Here is a 21,193-nt window from a genome sequence, read left to right on the forward strand (position 1 = left end):
GTGGTACCTATACGGTTGGAGTAGGTCCTAATCCATTGTGTAAGCCTTGACGACTGAACGCTTGAATACACAACTTTATTTGCTTATGTTAGTTAGTAAGAATACACATTTAAAATAGCTCGTAAACAATAATTTGTAAAAGCTTTCATTACCAGCTACTCGATGACGAATAATCAGCCACTAAAAGCGATGCTGTTTTATTATGTTCAAGTGCCTTTGAATGTGAATTCAACATTCGACTCATAGATAAGAAGCGCCGCTTTCTGTGAAATTCCCTATATCAATATTATTCCTATAGCGCAATTTACGGTACGGGTACAGGATAGCAGCTATTTTCTTCGCCGTGTTGGTGACTTACACCAGAGCGCGTCTAGCATTCGTCACTGTCCACGCTATTGAGCGGGACATATGGAGGTCCTAACTAACTTTTCCCTTTTTTGGATTTTAATTAAAACCTCGAAAATATTTTATACTTGTATTTTTAAACCAATATTTACAATGATAGATATACGAGTAAGTATGATTAGCGTAAGTAAAAAAAAGGAGCGGGGCATCGCGGGGCCCGCTTATATAGGCTTCGTGATGTCATCAGAGGGCAGGAGGAGGTGGTGCGTTCCGTCTCACGCATATGTAGAATGGGCGTGAACAGTCACTATCGTAATTTTTAACTTCCCACGAAAATAGAGGGAGTAATAAGTTTAACGTGTTTGTATGACTGTGTATTTGTCTGTGGTAGAGTAGGTCTGAAACGGCTGAATCGATTTTTGTTATGATATTTTAGGGTGATATGTGAATTTACCCCGAGTGTTTTTAGCCATATTTTATCAAAATCGGTTAAGCAGTTCAAAAGTTGTGCTAAGTACTTATAGGGTGACTTGCACTAAACATTTAAACTTAGTTAAATCTATTGCTCGCTTGCTCACATTATAGTTTCAGTGTTTAATTTGAGGGGTTTTTAGCGTTGGTTAGGTTATCTGATATGTATGTATATGAAATGTAAATATTTTCCTACTCAGGTCAACTGGAGTCTATCCGGCACGGCGCGTCGATGGCTCGCCTGCTGTGTGACAACGCCAACGATGTCCGAGTGATGCAGCCGCAAGCTTTCCGCTTGATCGGAGAAAGGTAACAAGTTTGGCATAGCTGATTATTAACTAGCTAGTTTAAACAAATAGCTGATTATTATCGAACTAGGTAAAGTAAGCGAACACGTGACACCTAAGCACTAAGGTAGTTACCACGTAACTTGATCAAGATTTAGGCTATCTGCGTATGTTCCATTTTTGGAAGAAGGCATTCGGAATAAGAGAGCCAATCACTTTTTCAACATCACCAAAGGTTAACTGGTAGAAAATGCTGCTAGCATTAAGTTCGCCTTTGTACCAATTTACTTTGTGCAGTAAATAATTTAATAATAATAATAAAGGGAGGTATCAAACCGTATCCTTGACGCAATAAACAAAAGCCATGATTTCACCCCCTTACCCCCTCCAAGGGGACTTGAGTATATTATTATGTGCATTGGTCATGTTATGTAATTCCTAGTATATAAGCCATACGAACTTCATTTGCAGCTGTTCACGTTTGTATCTTATCAAACTTACCAAGCGTCTTTGAATGAGAAGTCTGTTTGATAGTTTGACAAGATACGAAAGTATATTTAGGCCTTGTTCCACAATGTCTGGTTAGTGGCTACCTGTGAGATAAAACTGCAAACATGCTGTCACTGTCAAAAAAATAATAACAGAAAGTGACAGCATGTATTTTATCTCACAGGTAGCCACTAACCAGACATTGTGGAACAGGGGCTTATAGTTACTAAATAAGCTGACTGTTCATATTTAAATAAGGGATTTTTCAGCACACGTGTTAAACACCTACAAACATGAGAGCTTCACTGAAAATTTAGATGTTGAATGTTCATTCAATCGTAAACGATTGAATTTGATAAAGCGGAGAGGAATTTTCCAGATATGTCTATTTTGCCTAGAAATCTGGATGTCTGTAAATGGGGTTCCTAGAATTTAGTTCGCTTACACAAAACCTTTACTACGGTATAGTCTGGATACAATGTTTCGTTCGAATCCTTAAAATGATAAAGTAAATGAGCAATTTAAATTAAAAGTACTAATGTAATACTAAAAGTAATACTCAAGTCAACGTCAACATTCTTTAAATATATTTTAGAATGTTATCTAGATAATGATGTTGATTCTGAAGGCAGAAATTCTAATTTTAACGCTGTCAAACTAAAAAATTTGCTAGCATAAAATGACATTTACGGAAACAGTCATAGATTCGAATTTTAAACAAAGAAATTAAGGTTTTGACATCGCTAAATTTAAAATTTCTGCCTTCAGAATCGATATCATTACTATTTTAAAATGGAATCTCTTTCTAAGTGTAAACGTACCTAATCTCTATTGGGATTTAGAAATAAGCTTCGTCGGGCAGCCTGTCTGTATAATTAGAAAACAATCAGTGTCACATAGTACGAAGATTAAGATAAGTAAAAGTAATTTACTTAGAGATCGTCTAAAGCAAAAAAGTTTTCTCTTTATCTAAAATGAAGAGTGAAATACTTGTTTATTCCTTAGGTACTTTCGTTGTCAAACACAATACGATGTAGGCAAAGTTAAACAGAAGTTTTAATTCTGTGTCTAAAGTTGACGAGTTACATTAGAATAATTTGTACAACCCTGCGCGGTATTCTGTTATGTGCTGACTCGACTTCTTGGAAAGAGAAGAAAATATTCGAACCAACTACGGTCTTGGATTTGGCTTCTCTAAGCTTTTTGGGAATATTTAGAGTCAGAGTACGCTGTCGGGGTAGACCAGCCGTGAAATTTATGTACTTAGATTATATTTATGATAATAAAGATGACTATATATTTATTTATTTTTGTTTCAGCAACAAATTGGTGCCATGCGAGGCTATTCCGGCCATTGACCTCACGCTATGGCAGGAGCCAGTGGGACATTTCAAATGATAATGTTAAGTAATAATAATTATGTTCATAATATTTCGAATCGTATGTAAATAGTTTACCTACCTGTACAACGAACCATGCCATTTTACAAAAGTTACCGTTATGTCTGTGAAGAAATACTTCAGTAATGTCACTATAAGGTCCTAAGTAAAAGTTAAAATAGTTATAAAAATGCTCTTCTTCGTTTACTTAATTTTGAATTGCAATGCCTTTATACAGGGTGTTGCAAAAAGGGTATACTAAGCCGAAACCTATGTGTGCAGCATATTTCGTGTATTTTGAAATTCTCTTTACATTTTCGGGGTTAGATATACCTAACATGCTGCACACGTAGGTTTCGGCTTAGTATACCCTTTTTGCAACATCCTGTATAATATAAATAGTTTTCTCAATTTACCAACTGAACTTCCTATTATACGTACTCAAATCTCAGTTGATGTGGTTAGAGTTTCACTATAAATGAAGAATTTACGTTATGATCCTGTTACCTATTAATAAATAATAATTTATCAGAATATAGCATTACGTATCATAATATGTAGTAATAATACTATATTACTATTGCCACTCCATATGATGAATTATGTACTAAAAAGTATATATTTTTATAAATTGAATCTAATTTTAAATCATTAAGTAAATAAATAGCTAGAGTATTTTTATTATATATTCGTACTTAAAATTTGTATGTAGGTGCTTTACGATAAGTAATTAACATATTATATGAGTCGGTATTATTGATGATAAGTCGGTAATCTTGCATTGTACCGTGATCCTCAGTTTAAACAAGGTTTAAACTTGCCTTATTCTAGTTTGTTTTTTTTTAAACACAAGTTACGAGTAGGTAAGTAACACAAGTGTTTCTAACTCAACATTGTGTATTCGTCAATAATTATCATTATTTCTAAAAATAGCATGTAGATGTAGTTGCCGTTGTATACAAAATAATAATAATAATTAATAAATAAACGATAAAATTTACCAATATCACAACCTTTTTTTGTTAAGAAAAAAACTTCAGTGGAACCTTCTATTTTAATTATGAATCCGGTTTCGTTATATGATCCCAATAAGACCCCACTTATCGTAGCTCTCCCTGATTAGCTTTCGCACATATAATTTATTTTACATCACGACTCCCCGGGGAAAGTATTCTGACTCCTTATTCTAAGGTTTTCCAACATTTTCCAAAAGCATTTCTTAAGCAAAGGAAACATAATTCAAAAAGCGAACCCCAGACTTGGCATCTTGTAGACGCATAGACAAGCGTTTATTTTTCTTTCAATAGCGCGCGCGAAGTGCATCCAGCCAGATGCAATATATTTCTCAAGTCATGTGTTATTCAAGTGCAAATCCACCACCACGCTTCTTAGCTTCGGGTTTCCAACATCTTTTCACTCTGTTGACACTGCGAATTGACTGATTTGTCACATTTACCCACTGCTGTAGGTAGGTTAGGAGAGGCCTATGTCCAACAGTGGACTATAGAAGGCGAAGAGAGGGAGAGAGAGAGAGAGAGAGAGAGGGAGAGAGAGAGGGAGAGAGGGAGAGAGAGAGTAGGTTACTTCCAGCGCCGCGCAGCCACCGAATCATCGAAGTTAAGGTTGAGTATCTTCGGGTCACTCTAGCCTACGAAAAACGACTGTATATCGTTGTATTGAACCTGTTCAACGTACCGATTACATGACAGTTTTTTTTATAAGCTAGAGTAACCATGCTGTGTGAGAAACGTGAGGAGTGTGTGGGATCGGCGGATTATGTTAGATTGCCTCGGATTTTCGTACACATACTTATTAATCGCAATTCTAATGTTTTTGTGTGATTATCAGGAAATGAGATGAGGGGTTTAATTTTGGTAGGGGTTGGATTTCATTTTATTTTATTTAATTTAAACGATTTTCACGCAATAAACCTAAAAGTAAAAATAAAATAAAAAACGGTGTACTTAAGTGTCAACTAGCACCGCCACTTGAAAAAAAAAACACTTCCGTTTGAAAGCATTTTTTTTTTCCAAAACCGACACGTTTCACGACCTCTTCAGGCTAATTCCAGTTTTTAGAACCTACCTCCCAATACCCAGTAGGTACCTAGACTGAAGAATCGAATTTTATATACATAGATAATTATTAAGCATCCATTTAGTAGTTACCGTAGACGTAAATAAAAAAAAACTTATTTATTTATTACATTTATAAGTTCAGAACACACAAATACCACGAAGTAATTTACATAATAGGTATGTAGTAAACATGTTAGTTGTTTTGGGTCTCATGTGAATATGTGAGCAATATAGACAATTATTAACTAAGTTTTGATTAAAATTTACAGCCATTAACTGACATGAATAGTCAAATTTATTGAGAGGGCACTTATATAGGATTATATACCTACTAAGATTTATTTAGTTAAGTTTTGATTTATTGAGATTGCAAGGTAAAATTTCCTGTGGACAGGACCTGTTTAGTTATTTTTAAAACTCGTCCGAACTTTTAATAGCTTTTAAAAATATTAAATGATCGTGAAAATTATTCACAGGTAGTAATTGGCTGAGATCAGTTCTAGAATACGGAGTTTGCTTCTGCTAGGTACTTATAGCTGCTATATTTGTTGGTCGCGTGATTTTTTACTATGGAGAATAAGTTTTTTTTTGTTCGAAATTCTGATATTATTTTCGGGCTTAGATATAACATGCTGCACATGCAGGTTTCGGCTTAATATACCCTTTTTGCAACATCCTGTATAATACACTTACCTAAGTATACTTACCTAAGTGAACAATTTGAAACAAAAGACATAACTACGCCTCATAAAAAATCAAGGGGATATGCACATAGAACGGATTCAAATGAGGTTATAGCTGAACAGGTACAAAGCATATGCCTCCGAATAAAATCAACCAATATTTTAGAAACCCGTAGGTATTTTGTATTCGTGTGTTCATGCTGATAATAAAGGAAGGCTAGCATTGACCCTCCTCAAACCTTCTACATATAAAGACTATTGATCAATGAGCATGCACCAAAATGTGTTAACGTGATCTTTGTGTCGGAAGCAACAATACGTTACGATATGAATGGACATATCACTTCCTATGACGAGGGTAATAATAATTAGATATTGGCCTACTTGGGGGTAAGAAATGTAGGTAAGTAAATTGTATTATGTAGTCTGAGCCTATCTGAAACCTAGTTAAACATTGTGAGATATGGCGTTTCGACTTTCTCCGTGTTCGGCATCATAAGGGTCACAGTGACAGTTAAATAAAGTCCATTTTTCTCTCCACCTTTATTTGCAAGGTGCGGGTGCCTATATAAATAGAGTGAGTCGCCCGCGCGCCTCAGTTGGTTTTTGATTTTTGAAGTGAACACTTCGGCAAAATGGCTCAATGTAGCCACGGTTCTCGTCGGCTTCGCTCCGACGGGGAAAAATATAATATTGAATTTGCGGAGTCCTCGCTGCCGGGAGCTGTAGCGTGATGCGGACCAGGCGGCGCGGGCCTGCCGGCTGCTGCGCACGCAGCCATTGGTGAGGATTTCGCAACGAAGGTTTGAGTTGATAAGCCGTGAGTAAAATGCTATTATTTACTGCTTTTAAAAGCTCAGCCACTGGTCATAATGCTCCGGCGCTTGGGGTTTTTATCCCACGCAGTAGGGTCCGATTCAATAGTCGTGGTGATGATTGATCACATATTCCGGTCCTACTAGTGGCGCTTGAGCTAGATACTTACATTAATGACCGCTTTAAGTAAAGCATATGTTAATTTTATACAGGAAAAAATAATAAAAATATATTTTTCTACCCTCAATTTCTAATATTTTTAGAAAACAGTTGATAAAAACTTTGCTATTACAATAATGCACTTACAGCTTATGTAAGGCTTTACAAACAGGAGCTTTCCAGGACCGTCATAGGATTTTTTACAGGAAGTACGTGGCTCCGAGTTTCAGTATGTTGGGACATTGTGGCATGTGCGGCGAGTAATGTGATCCGCCGGTACCTACCCGCTGAGGGTAGGCAGGCCGATTCGGTGAAATTGAAGTTTCGTGTAACCTGCACCCGGCCCTGTGCTCCTGCGCTGGCCGCCGTCTCGTGGCACCTGCATCGCAGCGTACACCCGGCCCTGCGCTCCTGCCCTGGCCACCGGTTCGTGCCACCTGCATCGCAGCATGCACCCGGCCCTGTGCTCCTGCGCTGGCCGCCGTCTCGTGCCACCTGCATCGCAGCGTACACCCGGTCCTGGCCCTGGCCACCGGTTTGTGGTACCTGCATCGCTGCATAGACCCAGCCATGCACTCCTGCCCTGGCGGCTGTACACCCGGTCCTGGCCCTGGCCACCGGTTTGTGGTACCTGCATCGCTGCATAGACCCAGCCATGCACTCCTGCCCTGGCGGCTGTACACCCGGTCCTGGCCCTGGCCACCGGTTTGTGGTACCTGCATCGCTGCATAGACCCAGCCATGTACTCCTGCCCTGGCGGCTGTGTTGTCCCACCTGCATCGCTGCGCACACCTGGCACTCCTGTTCTGGTTGCCAGATCCAAACGCCCCCTGTCTGGGAAGAGATTTTATGCTCAGCGGAACCGCCTGCACTATTGCTAGCACGGTCATCATCATCATCAGCCATCATTATGAGTGACTTATTTAGAAGGTATCGAGTAACGTGCGCTATTCATCAGTGATTATGGCATATGCAGACGAACGTTTACTGCCAAGGTTGGTCATGTTAGCCATACAAGGGCACACCAACGAAGCATGAGTAACCACCTGCAGTCGCCGTAGCCGCATCGGCATGGATGACGACAAATCGGGTAACGTGCACCGCTTCTAAAAGTGTTATAGCACTTCAATTTGATACCTCCGCTGAGGTAGGGTATTCTATTAAAGCAGCTTTCTTCTGAACTCCCCAAAGTGACCTGTAGACTGCTCCTGGGGATAGTTGTGCAATCAATTTTTTATTTCGATGTCTCTGCTGAAGAAACTGTCTAATGCAGCTTTTGTTCTAAACTGCCTAAAGATCATTGGACTGCTCATGGGAATGGTGACGCACGGTAAGTACAGGAGCGTTACTCTATACTGATGAGAAACGAACGAACGAGAGCTGTCGTGCAATCGGCACGTTTAATACATACAAACAGATAGAGCGGCTCGCGCCGCAGTGCACTGAAAGTTCGTTTTTCGTCATATAAAGTGACCCCCCAGACACTATCTTAAGTGTCATGACACATCGGCAGATTCCAGCTTTGAGTCTTTTCTTTTCTCGGCTGTGAGCAAAGTGAATCCCACCGGCGAGTGTTCAACCTAAAAGCACTGAGCTAATTCCTGATTTCGTGAAAGTCGCTGTTGCTATACCATACCGCTTCACAAGTTACCGAATTTATTATGATCCTACTGTCGGGTGATCATGATCGGAGTGTCATCGCGGTTTCTGAGTGGCACCATATTAGCTGTCTTCCTTATGTCCCAGTGGATTGTGAGAGTGTATAATCCGAGCTCTTTGTTGAAAAATGCGTGAATCTCCTACGCAGCAGCTGTCTACTAGTTGTGTATCGAATAAATCGAGTAACGGTGCTCTTGCACGAGACGACTACCTTTTGGTAAAATTATAACTTCCACTATTCTGGGAACATGCATATACCTACTGTGTACTGTGTATCACATCACGTGTAGCCGCAGCCCTACTCAATGTACGGGGCTAGATAATAAACAATGGCAGTCGTCATTAAATTTCTATGAATTTCGAAGGTCATCATTTGGAGCACAATCCAAAGGGTGAAAGTACCTATTCATGCCTAAACGGCTTCTCTAATGAAAATGTATTTTTAATTCGATTCTGGCGCAAACGTTTCATAACTATTTTTCAACACTGTATCTGCTGAAACTACTTAGACTGACTGGTTAAGATGCAGACGTGCCGTTTTCACAATTCCATTCTGAGTAATCCTCAACTGTTTTATGGATCTTTCAGTTAGTTACGTACCTAGTTACCTAGTAAAAAATTACTTGTGTCATGCCCGTACTCGCATCTCATTTAGGAGCTCTCTGGCCTCTAGCTGAAGGCTAGAACTGGTATATATATCTACTAAGCTAGTACAGAGTTATAACCGGGCAGCGGTGACGTGGTAGCTGCTTGATTTATTAGAGTTTGCGGAAAACTTTCTAAATAAGTAATAATTATTAGTCATAATATTAACTCTTCGCAGTTCTTTCAGAATGCAATACCAGGTCGCTGAAGTAGGTAACCTTCCTTAGCTGGACAACAACAAGCCTTTTTGTTTTAAAGAATGTCACAGTTATTGGCCGTTCCACTGTCATATCGATGTCCAAGGACTGTTTCTTGGGTATAGCTAACTACCTAAGTTTACCTATAGATAGCCGCAAGCTATCTGCTGTTGGCGAACTGTCAGTTCTGATTGATAAGTCAGGCTCGAGGTGGCTCGTCCAACTGTCCATGTTCCCGCCACCATGATTGTTGCTTCCACAGATTAGAGAGTCTATGTTGGCTGTCGTTGCATCAGGTCTGATCAGGTACAACTAACATCTTTACGTACCATCTTTATTTAATCGAGCTATTTTATTTTGTTTTATCCAGGTTGTCTTGATGGTTTCAAAATCGAACCTACAACAATGTAAGTAGGTACCTACCTACGTACCTTTGAAGTTGCAACAAGGCGAAGCCTTAAGGTTTTGGCCGAGACCTGCCCTTAGTGTTGACGAACATACCTAAAGGTGACCTTGTTAATGTTTTTCATATGAAGTGCTGAACATTTTACTTATCCTGGTGGCATGACTGATCATTTACTTACCCAGTTAAGACATGTTAGCCGGGTTTCATTTATCAACTATTATAATTGTTATTGTTGTGTTAATCAATCTTTATTAATTGATGTCATCTACCAAGGAATGCTGCCAGAGCTCATAATATTCACACATGATGATACAGAATGATAGTAGCCCACAAAATCGGTGCAAAGGCTTATAAAATAACTTTCCTTCCTAGTAGGACTGCACAGGAACTCGTTAACCGCCGAGTTAGTTAGAATACAAAATTAGACTGTGTGTTACTTGTCAATCTAGAATATGAATATAGTGACCTGCATCATGTTTTGAAAAACTGAATACTTAGTTATCCGCCAGTATCACAGCCTTCATCTAATCTTTTCCAGTAGCTGATGAGGCTGAGATATTTAGTAAAATTATCTTCCCTTCAAGCACCACTCCTCGTTCCAAGGACTAGATGCCGCGCCAGGTGTTGCAGGCCGTGTCCTCGTACAGGGCTGACTGAGCAGGTCCTCGAGGCTCCAGGGTCGGCTGCTGCATTTCTGAGGTCAGTCCAGAATTACATACCCTAGTCAGCATGTGCTGACCTGAGCCCCAGCGGCCTGGATCGATATTCTACATTTTACAGCTTTTAAATATTGTTGCAAAGTATTTCACTGGTTCCATCCATTCGGCTAGTGTATGTTAAAAATATTGCCTTGACAATAACATGATATTGATCAATAACTACTTATAAGTATTGCTTTCGAAGAGGCACTGTGTGTATCCATATGTATAAATACCTACCTATAGGTATAGGTACATACCTTCCATAACTTTCTGACAAGTCAGGAATAATAAGGAAGTACTTAAGTCTTATGTATACATATACCTTTCTTTTTAGTATATCTATTACCTAGAAATCTATGCATTATAAATTTATAGATTCAAATATTTATCCACTGATATACTCATCAGTAGCTTATGGGTCACAGTTGGTTTTCTCTCCACCATGCGATAATAAACACATCTCACAATGTTTAACTAGGTTTCAGATAGGCTCAGACTACAAATAATAGACGCATTTTTCCTGAAATAAAAATGACATATTATGTATCTAGCCTATCTGAAACCTAGTCATTTCTGCATGGTGATATTACAACTGAGGCGCGCGGGCGACTCACTCTATTTATATAGGCACCCGCACCTTGCAAATAAAGGTGGAGAGAAAAATGGACTTTATTTAACTGTCACTGTGACTTGACAATGTTTAACTAGGTTTCAGATAGGCTAGATACATAATATGTCATTTTTATTTCAGGAAAAATGCGTCTATTGTGGGCGGAGACAAGCCGTAATGGCGATCCTATAAACATAGATTGATAGGTTTTTATAAGGATGTGAATTTAAATAGGCCGGAAATCCAATAAATAACAACAAAATATCACCACCCCCACATAAAACTTTTTTCTTAAGTTGTCCGATGAAATTTGTCTGGAAGAAATCGTTTTAGGACATAAGTCCATTTTACCAAGTTATGCTAGACGATAGTCGAGTAAAAATTAAATTTCTCGAGGCAATTACGTATTTTTCACATATTAGCGTTTATCTCGGAAACCGTAAGAGATATCAAAAAGTAAGGAAATTTTCACCATCCCCTAGGTATCTACACCCCCACTGAAAACTTTTTTCTGAAGTTGTCAGATTAAATTTGTCTGGAAGAAATCGTTTTAGGACATAAGTCCATTTTACCAAGTTATGCTAGACGATAGTCGAGTAAAAATTAAATTTCTCGAGGCGATTAAGTATATTTCACATATTAGCGTTTATCTCGAAAACCGTAAGAGATATCAAAAAAGTAAGCAAATTTTCACCACCCCCTAGGTATCTACACCCCCACTGAAAACTTTTTTCTGAAGTTGTCAGATGAAATTTGTCTGGTTGAAATCGTTTTAAGACATAAGTCCATTTTACCAAATTATGCTTCAATAGTCAAGTAAAATTTTACATTATGTTAAGTTCTGGTAAAGGGTAAAGAATATAAATCCGTTCACTTAATAAAATAAAGAGGGCTTAGCTCATATTGATTAGTAAATCCATTACTCTGTAGCCTTTAAAACCTGAGATGAGTCTTTAAACTCATTGGTCTAGCCTTAGAAAAATCCAGGAAACACATTAAAGAATCAAAAACGAAATGGAATAAAACTGCTTCTCTTCATGAATTCTTTATTACCTTTATTATTTATTCTAACTAATATTATATATGCGAAAGTAACTGTGTATGTCTGTATGTCTGTTACTCTTTCAAGCCAAAACTACTGAACGGATTTGAATGAAATTTGGTATACAATGGTCTAGACCCTGGGAAAGAACATAGGCTACTTTTATCCCGGAATTCCCACGGGAAAACTTTTTAATGCGAAGCAAAGCTCGCGGGGACAGCTAGTTTTTTAGATATATTTTTTCGGTATGTTAGCCATTTTCCTTTACCTTTTCCTTGGAAAAATATACAGGTGTATAAAATTTCTTATCTTGTCGTTACGAGGTCCTTAATCATTATTTATTTTACTGCTCTGTTTATGTGTCCAATTTACGCATAGTAGCCATTTTTGTGTACATAAACAGACATTTACACCGCCTTGTAATTTAAATATAAAAAAGTTTTCAGTTCATCATTATTGATACATTTATAATATAGTGTTCACAGCCAATGTTCTTATGTATTCTGCATTCTAACCTTACTTCCTGAACTTCCTGAAGGTTAACACAATTAAGTTTTAGATTTAAAAACAAGGACACTGTGGGGTGATTCTTAATTATTTTTTTGCCACTGACCTACTCTAGAGGGTGAGCATATTCGTCTGGCTCGGTGCCACATCAACTCGCACAGCGCAGTAGTAAATTAACCAAAACTCGGCCAAGAATTCACCCTGTAAATCTCTGCCTTTGGCGTTGAATACAAGTTTCACTTCGAACCCTGCCTGCAAATGCCTAGAATAAGGGCGAGGCCTCATTGGTGAGTTGCGTACACAATTATATTTTTTATAACCTTTATTTCGGGCCGACGTGACGCGCGCAATGCACCAATGGGGCCTCACACGAAGATTTATTCGTGGAATTTTCGTCCTTGTAAAATAATTATATTTTGTATCGACGAAATAAAGCTTCGCTGTATGATATTTTCGAAACCACTCGCAGTACAGTTTTTCAAATGCAACATCGCAGCAACAAATTTTATATTAATTGAAGATGCACAACGTAATTAAATCTAACTTACATTATACTCACGACTGTAATGCCGAGCTCTATCGGCGTTTGGAATCAGAACAATGCACTGCTACAAATCTAAAAACCTAGATGAGCATTTATCCTCACAATATTTTCCTTCACCGTATCTACCTACTTAAATTCCTTAATTGAAAAGAATTCATTGGCTCATGCCAGGATATGAACACATTGAACACTCGGACTCTCGATTTTAGTAGTAGTCTTATCCATTACACCACCACGGCTCTCTGTATTATCAATGCTATGCCTTATACAATATACAGGGCACGTGTAGGTCTCGACTTACTATACCCTTTTTGCAACACTCTGTATAGTTTAATACCAGGGTGGTTCCAAAATATACACACAGCGAACTACGATACTGGGGGGTCACCCTAGATGTCGCAAAACTGAGCACGCAACGCTACTGCGCGAGCCTCGAATCTTGCTGTATTTAACGTGCTGATTGTACGACAGCTCTCCATCGTTCGTTTTTCGTCAGTATAGAGTAACCCCCCTGAAATCTTGGTAAGAGCGAAGTGTAAATAAAAGCACACTGCAAAATGTGCACGCCAGGCGTGACTGGAATAGAAAACACTGACTTATTTTGAATTTTAGTAGCGAACTGAAAGAATTTCTGACACTGAACCGTAAACCATGTTGCAACCTGCTAGGTGAATTCAATATCAAAAACCTTACGGTATTTTTTTTATATTAACTATAATTATTTTATTGTAATGGTAGACGATACGGTAAATTTTCGACAGAATCGCATATTCGCTGAAACCCATAACGAAGGTGATTATTTAAAAATTTAAGATCAGTGTTAGCAATTACAAATATAAATCACTTGTTACTGTAGCGAAGTTAGCGTTGTTTGTCTCTAGCATAGAATAAAGGGGACTCGGATGTATACCTCATACTCAATGGTCGTACAGTGCGACAGACTTATCTGTTCCGGTGATAGTTAACTAAATTGGTACCTGCATATCTCATTATTTACTGATAAATTATACATTGATATAGATTAGATGGGTTTATTAAAACCGCAAGGGCAAATTACCACTACGGGCAAACTTAAAATTTTATAGAATTAATACATAGGTATTAGACATTTATGTGAGCTCTCACCGGAACAGATAAGTTTGCGGCACTATAGTGTAGTCATTTTTCTTGTCTAGAATAAAGCTCTCACTCAGATTAGTTTGTACATTATAATATGCATCTCACAAGCATCGCACCAGCCGGCTGAAATAGCAGTTCAACGGTGAAATTTTAAACAGAAACTGAAATCTAATAACATAAGGTTATTGACTGTTAAAAACAGTTTATAAACGAAAGAGCCGATACGATAATTGGATACTATTGAATGTATATTCGACATGAAAAAGGGGTGAATGGTCGTTTTTAGTTTAATAATTAAAACTTGAAACCAGTTATTATAGCTCAAGCTAGGTAAAATGTAACTTGATAGTCTAATACAAGCATGTTATTAAATTTTATTAACGTAAAGTTTTGTTTTAAACTATAGTTAAATCGATTTGCTTTTCATAAAATCTTTCATCTTTTTATTCATCATGAAAAGATAGAGAAGTTGGGATAAACTTTCTCAACAGATATGCATATAGTAGGTACTTACTTACGGTATTTTGTATGTTATTCACCCCAAGAACTAAGAACAAAGCTTTGCTAAGTGTTTCCATGTCAGTGTACGCTTGATAGCGATTGCAAACCTCTAGTACCTTTCATGAAATCCATCAATCAAGGAAAACAATAAGTTATGAAAAGGGTATGAATTGTATCAGTTTTACAAGAAACTAGCTGTTCCCGCGAGCTTCGCCTTAAAAAGGTTTCCGTGGGAATTCCGGGATAAAAAGTGGCCTATGTTCATTCTCAGAGTCTAGACCTATATATATATATATATGTATACCAAGTTTCATTCAAATCCATTCAGTAGTTTTGGCGTGTAGTATGTGTGTAAACGTATAGATATACAATATACATGATTATGCTATGCTTCGTATGTAACCATTTTATGACGCAATTATACTCGTGCTTCAAACCAATTCGGACGTTTCACTTAATCCCGCCACCGAACCTTAGAGGCGTGAAAGAGTAACAGACAGACAGACACAGTTAGGTACTTTTGCATTTATAATATTAGTTAGGATTAGGATTAATAAAACAAAACAAATATTACAAATTAATAACTCGATTTATTCTCATGTAACAAAATTAGTTCTTGTACACTTATTGTTATATTATAACTATAGATACCAATATTTCCTTTCGATCTTTATATTGTATTGTCTTTTAACACTAAATAAAGTTGATGAAATAGTAAGATCTAATACTTTAGAAAACATAGGATTTCGTTTGTAAATACAAAATATGTTTAATTATTAGAGCGTAGAAGAAAAGATATCCTTACATAATTATATTTGTCATGATATCAACATTAAAATCTTATGATTTAATAAGAATATATACCTACCTATTATAATGTACATAGGTATTTACTTTTATTTACAATTGTTATTATATCATTGAAACATCTAAGTTTAGTATTCAAATTCACAGCAAACGTTCATAAATGTAAAAAAATATGACACTTTACCTATTACAAACGTAAAAATCAAAAGTAAGTCAACAATTCTTAACATGGCTAAACCGATTATGATGAAAAATATATCCGTAGCGGTTTCGAACTGCCACGGTTGGCTAAAGTCACATGGTGACTTTAAATGAAAGCTAATTAACATTACTGTAAGGCTCAATATGTCATGGATGGGTCGATAATACCAAAGTTACTTATAAAATGTATTTAATACCGTTAAAAAATCATAACGGTTACCACCCCTAAGTAAGTGATCCTATGATTTGCTGGTGAATAGTATTTTTAATTACACCTCTATCTTCGCTCTTTAAGGCTGTCACTAAAGCTGGAAGAAAATCAGAATCTGTCAAATCTAGTGAGGGGGGGTTGAGGTATGCGGGGCGTTCTCCGGACAATGACATGAAATTTTAACATAGTACTCGAAAACATAAAAGTGAAGACATGCCACTTTGTTAAAAATATACTAAGTAAGTAATATTGTTTTGTGATACGAAAATATTTATTTTTATTTGAAAGTATTTTTAATATTTAATAATTAATTATATATAAAGTCGTACCCGTGCCGATATTTATACAGGTTGTTGCAAAAAGGGTTTAATACTATGCCGAAACCTACGTGTGCAGCATGTTATTGATGTTATTTCTAAGCCAGGAAATGAAATCAGAATGTAAAAAAATCGCGAAAATATTATCAGAGTTTAATAGTTCAGGGTGTTGTATTAAACTCTGCCCCCGTGTAATAAAAAAAGTATAGTTAGCCGAAAGGGCGTTACTCAGGCGTCACTCTGAAAAACTTTTATCCTACGTAATTTTTTATATTCATGAAAAAAACGCTTCTTCATATAATTTTTTTTTGGTCACGTGACCTTTTAGTTAGACGACCTGTTTTTTTTTGGTGTTTCAAAAGCAGAACAGTAGTTTGCAGAACTCTGCATATACAGGGTGTCACAAAAGGTTACGTAGCTGGCAAAGGGATATGGGGAGGTCACCAGAAAAATAATATCATGTAAGTACCCCCGCAAGGGAGTACATTAGTACAAGGCGAGAGTGTGTATTTTTTTTTTAAGTACTTATGTGTATTTGGGATATGATAGAAATAATATTTTTGTTTCTTAAAAACCAAAAAATTTACACCTTGCTGCGCTCTTTTGCTCACTGTAAGTACACCTACAAATATTGCTGTATTAAAAAAAACGGTTTTGTTATAACGATTATAAAAAAAAAGTTATTTTCATGTCAAGGAGTCATTTACCTAATTACGATTTCACTCAACAGCAGGTGAACTGAAAAAATAAGTTCTAGTTCTATCATCACTTTAGATCGCAAACATTGTAACTCCACTTTTCTCGGCGAAAAGTACTCTTTGGTGTCAATAGAAACGTTTTTTGAATTCACATGTTTTCCTCTTTATTCGAAAAAAAAAAACTGTATTCCGCATTTTACCATTTGTTTTCCTCTAAACCCCAAACCGTGATTTTTAAACAAGAAAACTTAGTAATTATACCCTTTATTCTCATATACAACGTGCGATGTAGGCGAACGTGAACGAAAACTATGCAATAAGCCTTTGTTTTTATTACTACTTTAGTAAATTACAATAACATACTCAACAATGTTAATTTTTTTTTGCAATGTTATGTTGTTAAATTAAGATCTAATATTTTATTAACATGAAGTTACTTTCAACTTTTTTTTGCATCTATGCGTCGAATCACAGCATGACGGCTGCTGCAGCTTCCTGCTGTCCTGTCCTCCAACCAATCCCACCAGTACTGCAGGTTGCGTCGAATACGAGCCATTCTCTTCGACTTGACAAGACAGGTGCTCCCGGAAGGATCATAGATCGCACGGAACCAACAGCCCGCCAGATTCGGAAGTAGCCCATGCACTGCATGGCGAGCACAGCTGCAGCAATTTTTTCGTAATGAATCATTGGGATGTCATCCCCGAAGGAGGCTCTCAGCCTACCTCACGACCTGTGTGACATTAGAAAAATGCACTGTGCTAACGCCGTTTGCAAGCTTGATTTGCAGGACCGCGTTGTATGCCAAGTTCCACAGCAGAGGGGTCCAAGACCTACCGCTGTGGAACTCCGCAACTGAACTTCTTCAGTGAAAACAAACCCTCTCTTTTCGCATCCTTAATGTACTTGTTAGACACGTATGACCTCTGTCAATTTTCTGCAGATAAGAAGACAAGTGATGGTATACAAGAGCCGCCCTAAAGGTTCGCCCTCTAGGGGATAGAGTTGAACGCGGTTATTATTTTTAAGCAAACAGCCAGCGCAACAACTCGCCCGTGGTTCTTATCCTGCTCCGACAGTGAACGAACGCAAAGTATTGTACCCACTATTCGAATCCGCATTTCGGATGCCAAACTGACTGTCCGAAAGGTCGAAACCGTACCACCACACACACATAAGCTCTTCGAACGAGTCATACCTCATGACTCGTTCGAAGAGCTTATCAGGCTCTTACAGCAATCAGATGTGTCGGTACACTGAAAGATAATCTACAGGCCTGCTTTATTTATTTAGGAGCACTAATGGCCTCCTTTCAGTCATTGAGTCACTGGCACTCAGGCTGCGGTTGAACAGGAAGATAGACTGTCTAAACAAATCATTTTTAGGCTAGTTAAAAAAAACTTTAGGTGGGTAGTATGCCAACTAGAACTACAAATAAAACAGTATTTTTGTCTCCTCTAAAATTTGGTCACGAGGAGTTACGATGATTACGATCTAAGGTGACGCTGACGATATTTTATACAAGGTATTGAAAAAAGGGTATAAAGCTTAGCCAAAAGTGGATTTAGGTGCCATTCTGATCCACTTTTCTTCTACAATTTTGAAAATTCACGTAACAAAACCTTTTACATAGAAACTTATTCGATCACGTGACTTTTTACTATAGAGACCGAATTTATTTTTCGAGAATTTCCAAAACTTGGAGAACAAAAGTTTATTTATTTATTTATTTATTTTATAAAACTTATACTATCATTACAGAGTAACCTAATTCGATAGCAAGCTCAATTTATTATAATTATAATTAATTTTAACAATGGCAAATCACATACACAATAATACAATAAAAATTACATGTAATCAATAAAATAAATCTAAAATCAACATAAAAGCAATTTTCACACAAACATTTCATTACATAGGTATTATAAAAAAATTTTTTCCTTCATAATTTTTTTTTTTTAAAGTTGTTCAGAATAACCCCTGAGTCAAACCCTTTCGGCACAGTATACCCTTTTTGCAACATCCTGTATAGGTAATATCAGGTTTATAAAAGACCTGGGCCTGTAGAGTGAGACTCGGCATGGGGAGTCATAATTTATAGATCTTTTAGGTTGCAGTGGCGAATGGGCACTGGTAGCCCTGCCCTTTTCTATAGCTATAACTATAGGTAATTTTATGGCAATTTAAAAATGGTATAACATTTATCTATTTGAAAAAATCATTAAAAATATACATTACCTATCACCCTAATTTAAAAAAAAAATTCAGCCCTTACTTTAAACTTATAACACCCCTCTATTTCCTTCAGGGGTTAAAAAACCTGTGTATTTAATATTTTCTTATGAGTTTTTTTTTTAAAACTAGGCTCTTACATAGTTGTACATAATATTATGCGGTATTTTATTCCACTTGTAACGCATAAAATTCATAGCTACAGTAAACATTTCATTTTTTTCATGGCGAGATACAGTCGCACTTAACCGCTTTTTTGCAAAGCTTGTTAAATAGATTTAAAAAATTATGTAAATTTTAGATCTTCAATTTTTAAAAATACTTACTTATTTTTAACAACCTGTAGTGTACAGACTACCACATCTTAAAATATATATATTTTTAATTAACTACGGTTTTTGGTTTCAAATAAAACAAATTATGAACTTACTTTTCAACACCCTGTATATTGTGTAGCTTACCTAGCATACACAACCGTTAAAATAAAATAAATTACCCCTCAGAATATAAACAGGCTCGCGCTTTGGCATACTGCATTGACCGTATAGTTCTTATTCGGAGAATCTAATAAGTGTCATTATGTGCAATGTTTACATTTATCTATGCATCTGTAACTCTATAGTAAAAAATGTAAACAAATCAAAAAGGCGAAATGTTTTCTAAGAATTTTCGGCTTTTCTGCATCTAAAATGATTAGAAAATTAACTTTCCATAGCAAATGCATATGTATTATAATACTTGTAGTCATAATTTGTTGATTTAATCAGTTTTTGTGAAATATTTGATAAAAAATAAAATGGCGTGGGTATCGCTCCTAACAGGCCGCCACCAGGGCGACGACTGAAGAAATCTGAAATCTGTCACGGTGTCATCATTTTTAAACCGGAATTTATTAGTTTTTTGCAAAAAAAGTTGACTTCTGGTCCATTAAATCCAACTCTTTAAGGTAACTTTGTTAAGAATTTAATTACCTACACATACATTAAGATTCTCTGATTTCGAGGGTTTTTTCATAATAAGTCAAAAAATGGCAAAAGACATGGTGTGTTTGCATTTTTTTTTAACATACTTATTATAATCCTGCACCAATTTATAAGCAACTAACATGTTCAGTATACCCTCTGCTACAAAATATATTTTTATCAATGTGATAGAAGCCACCGTTTTTCCAATCTAATCAAGTATATCAAGCCGACTTTAGCATTTTAGCTTTAGGGATCCCCTTAATATATATTTTTAGCTGAAGGTGGTAACCCATGATTTGTCTTGTGTACATCCTCAATGGAATATTTACAATAATGTGTTTACTTGCAACTATTTACACTTTGGTCGATGCATACCTACTTTATAGTTTTGTACTCAGTACATACTTATCTACTACTTACTTATTACTCACACATAAAACAATACTAAGAAGTAATAATAATGAATCCCACATAACTTAGTGATATTTTTAACAGACAATGAAAAATGAAAATGAAAATATATTTATTATGCAAAAACATACATACAATACAAATCAGTTGCTGAGGCATCCTTTTAAGTACAAAAAGACCTGTGCCAGGACACCCCGCACCAACAACAATACACATTCACTGCCTATGAAGTTAAAGCATTTTTTTCAATAAATAGTACCTACTCATTCAATCCATGTTAATTACACACATATTAAACACACAAATTCAGCTTGATGAGTTGAATACGTGGTTGAATTTAATGGGTGAATTAATTTTACACCCTGTGTTAAAAACGGATTCATGATACTAAAAGTTTGAGCTGTATGAAAATAGTTAAGATTCGCCTAAAGGCTGCGTTTCCAGTACGCACACAGTTCACCCGTTACTATGCACACTCTGCAAATGAGCGCAAAACTAGCAAACTGCTAATATCAGCCATACCCAACCGATTATCTGCTAAATCAGTCGGTAGCCAACAGTTGGACTACTGCGAACGCAGCCTAGAGGGTTTCCCAAAGCAATTACGGGATACCAGAAAAAAAAAACAACAGCCATGCCATAATAATAATACTGTGAACATGATAAATTGTACATTAATGAGACGGTTTTCAACCTTAGCACCTAAAATA

At 36.7% G+C, this 21,193-nt stretch overlaps 1 protein-coding gene across 6 annotated transcripts in view; it reads left to right on the forward strand.

Moving 5' to 3' along the window:
• LOC105384545 (peroxidase) overlaps positions 1-3,534 on the forward strand; it is a 112,262-nt gene extending 108,728 nt beyond the window's left edge. For all 6 annotated transcript variants that reach the window (XM_048633613.1, XM_048633616.1, XM_048633615.1 and 3 more), the window contains 2 exons: positions 1,017-1,125; positions 2,912-3,534. In XM_048633613.1, the coding sequence (XP_048489570.1) occupies positions 1,017-1,125; positions 2,912-2,990 (188 nt within the window). In that variant the 3' untranslated portion in view covers positions 2,991-3,534. The remainder of the gene's footprint in view (positions 1-1,016; positions 1,126-2,911) is intronic.
• Positions 3,535-21,193: the final 17,659 nt, after the last annotated feature.

The sequence above is a fragment of the Plutella xylostella genome, chromosome 6 (assembly GCF_932276165.1).
Source record: "Plutella xylostella chromosome 6, ilPluXylo3.1, whole genome shotgun sequence".
In the NCBI taxonomy this organism is placed as follows: Eukaryota; Metazoa; Arthropoda; class Insecta; order Lepidoptera; family Plutellidae; genus Plutella; species Plutella xylostella.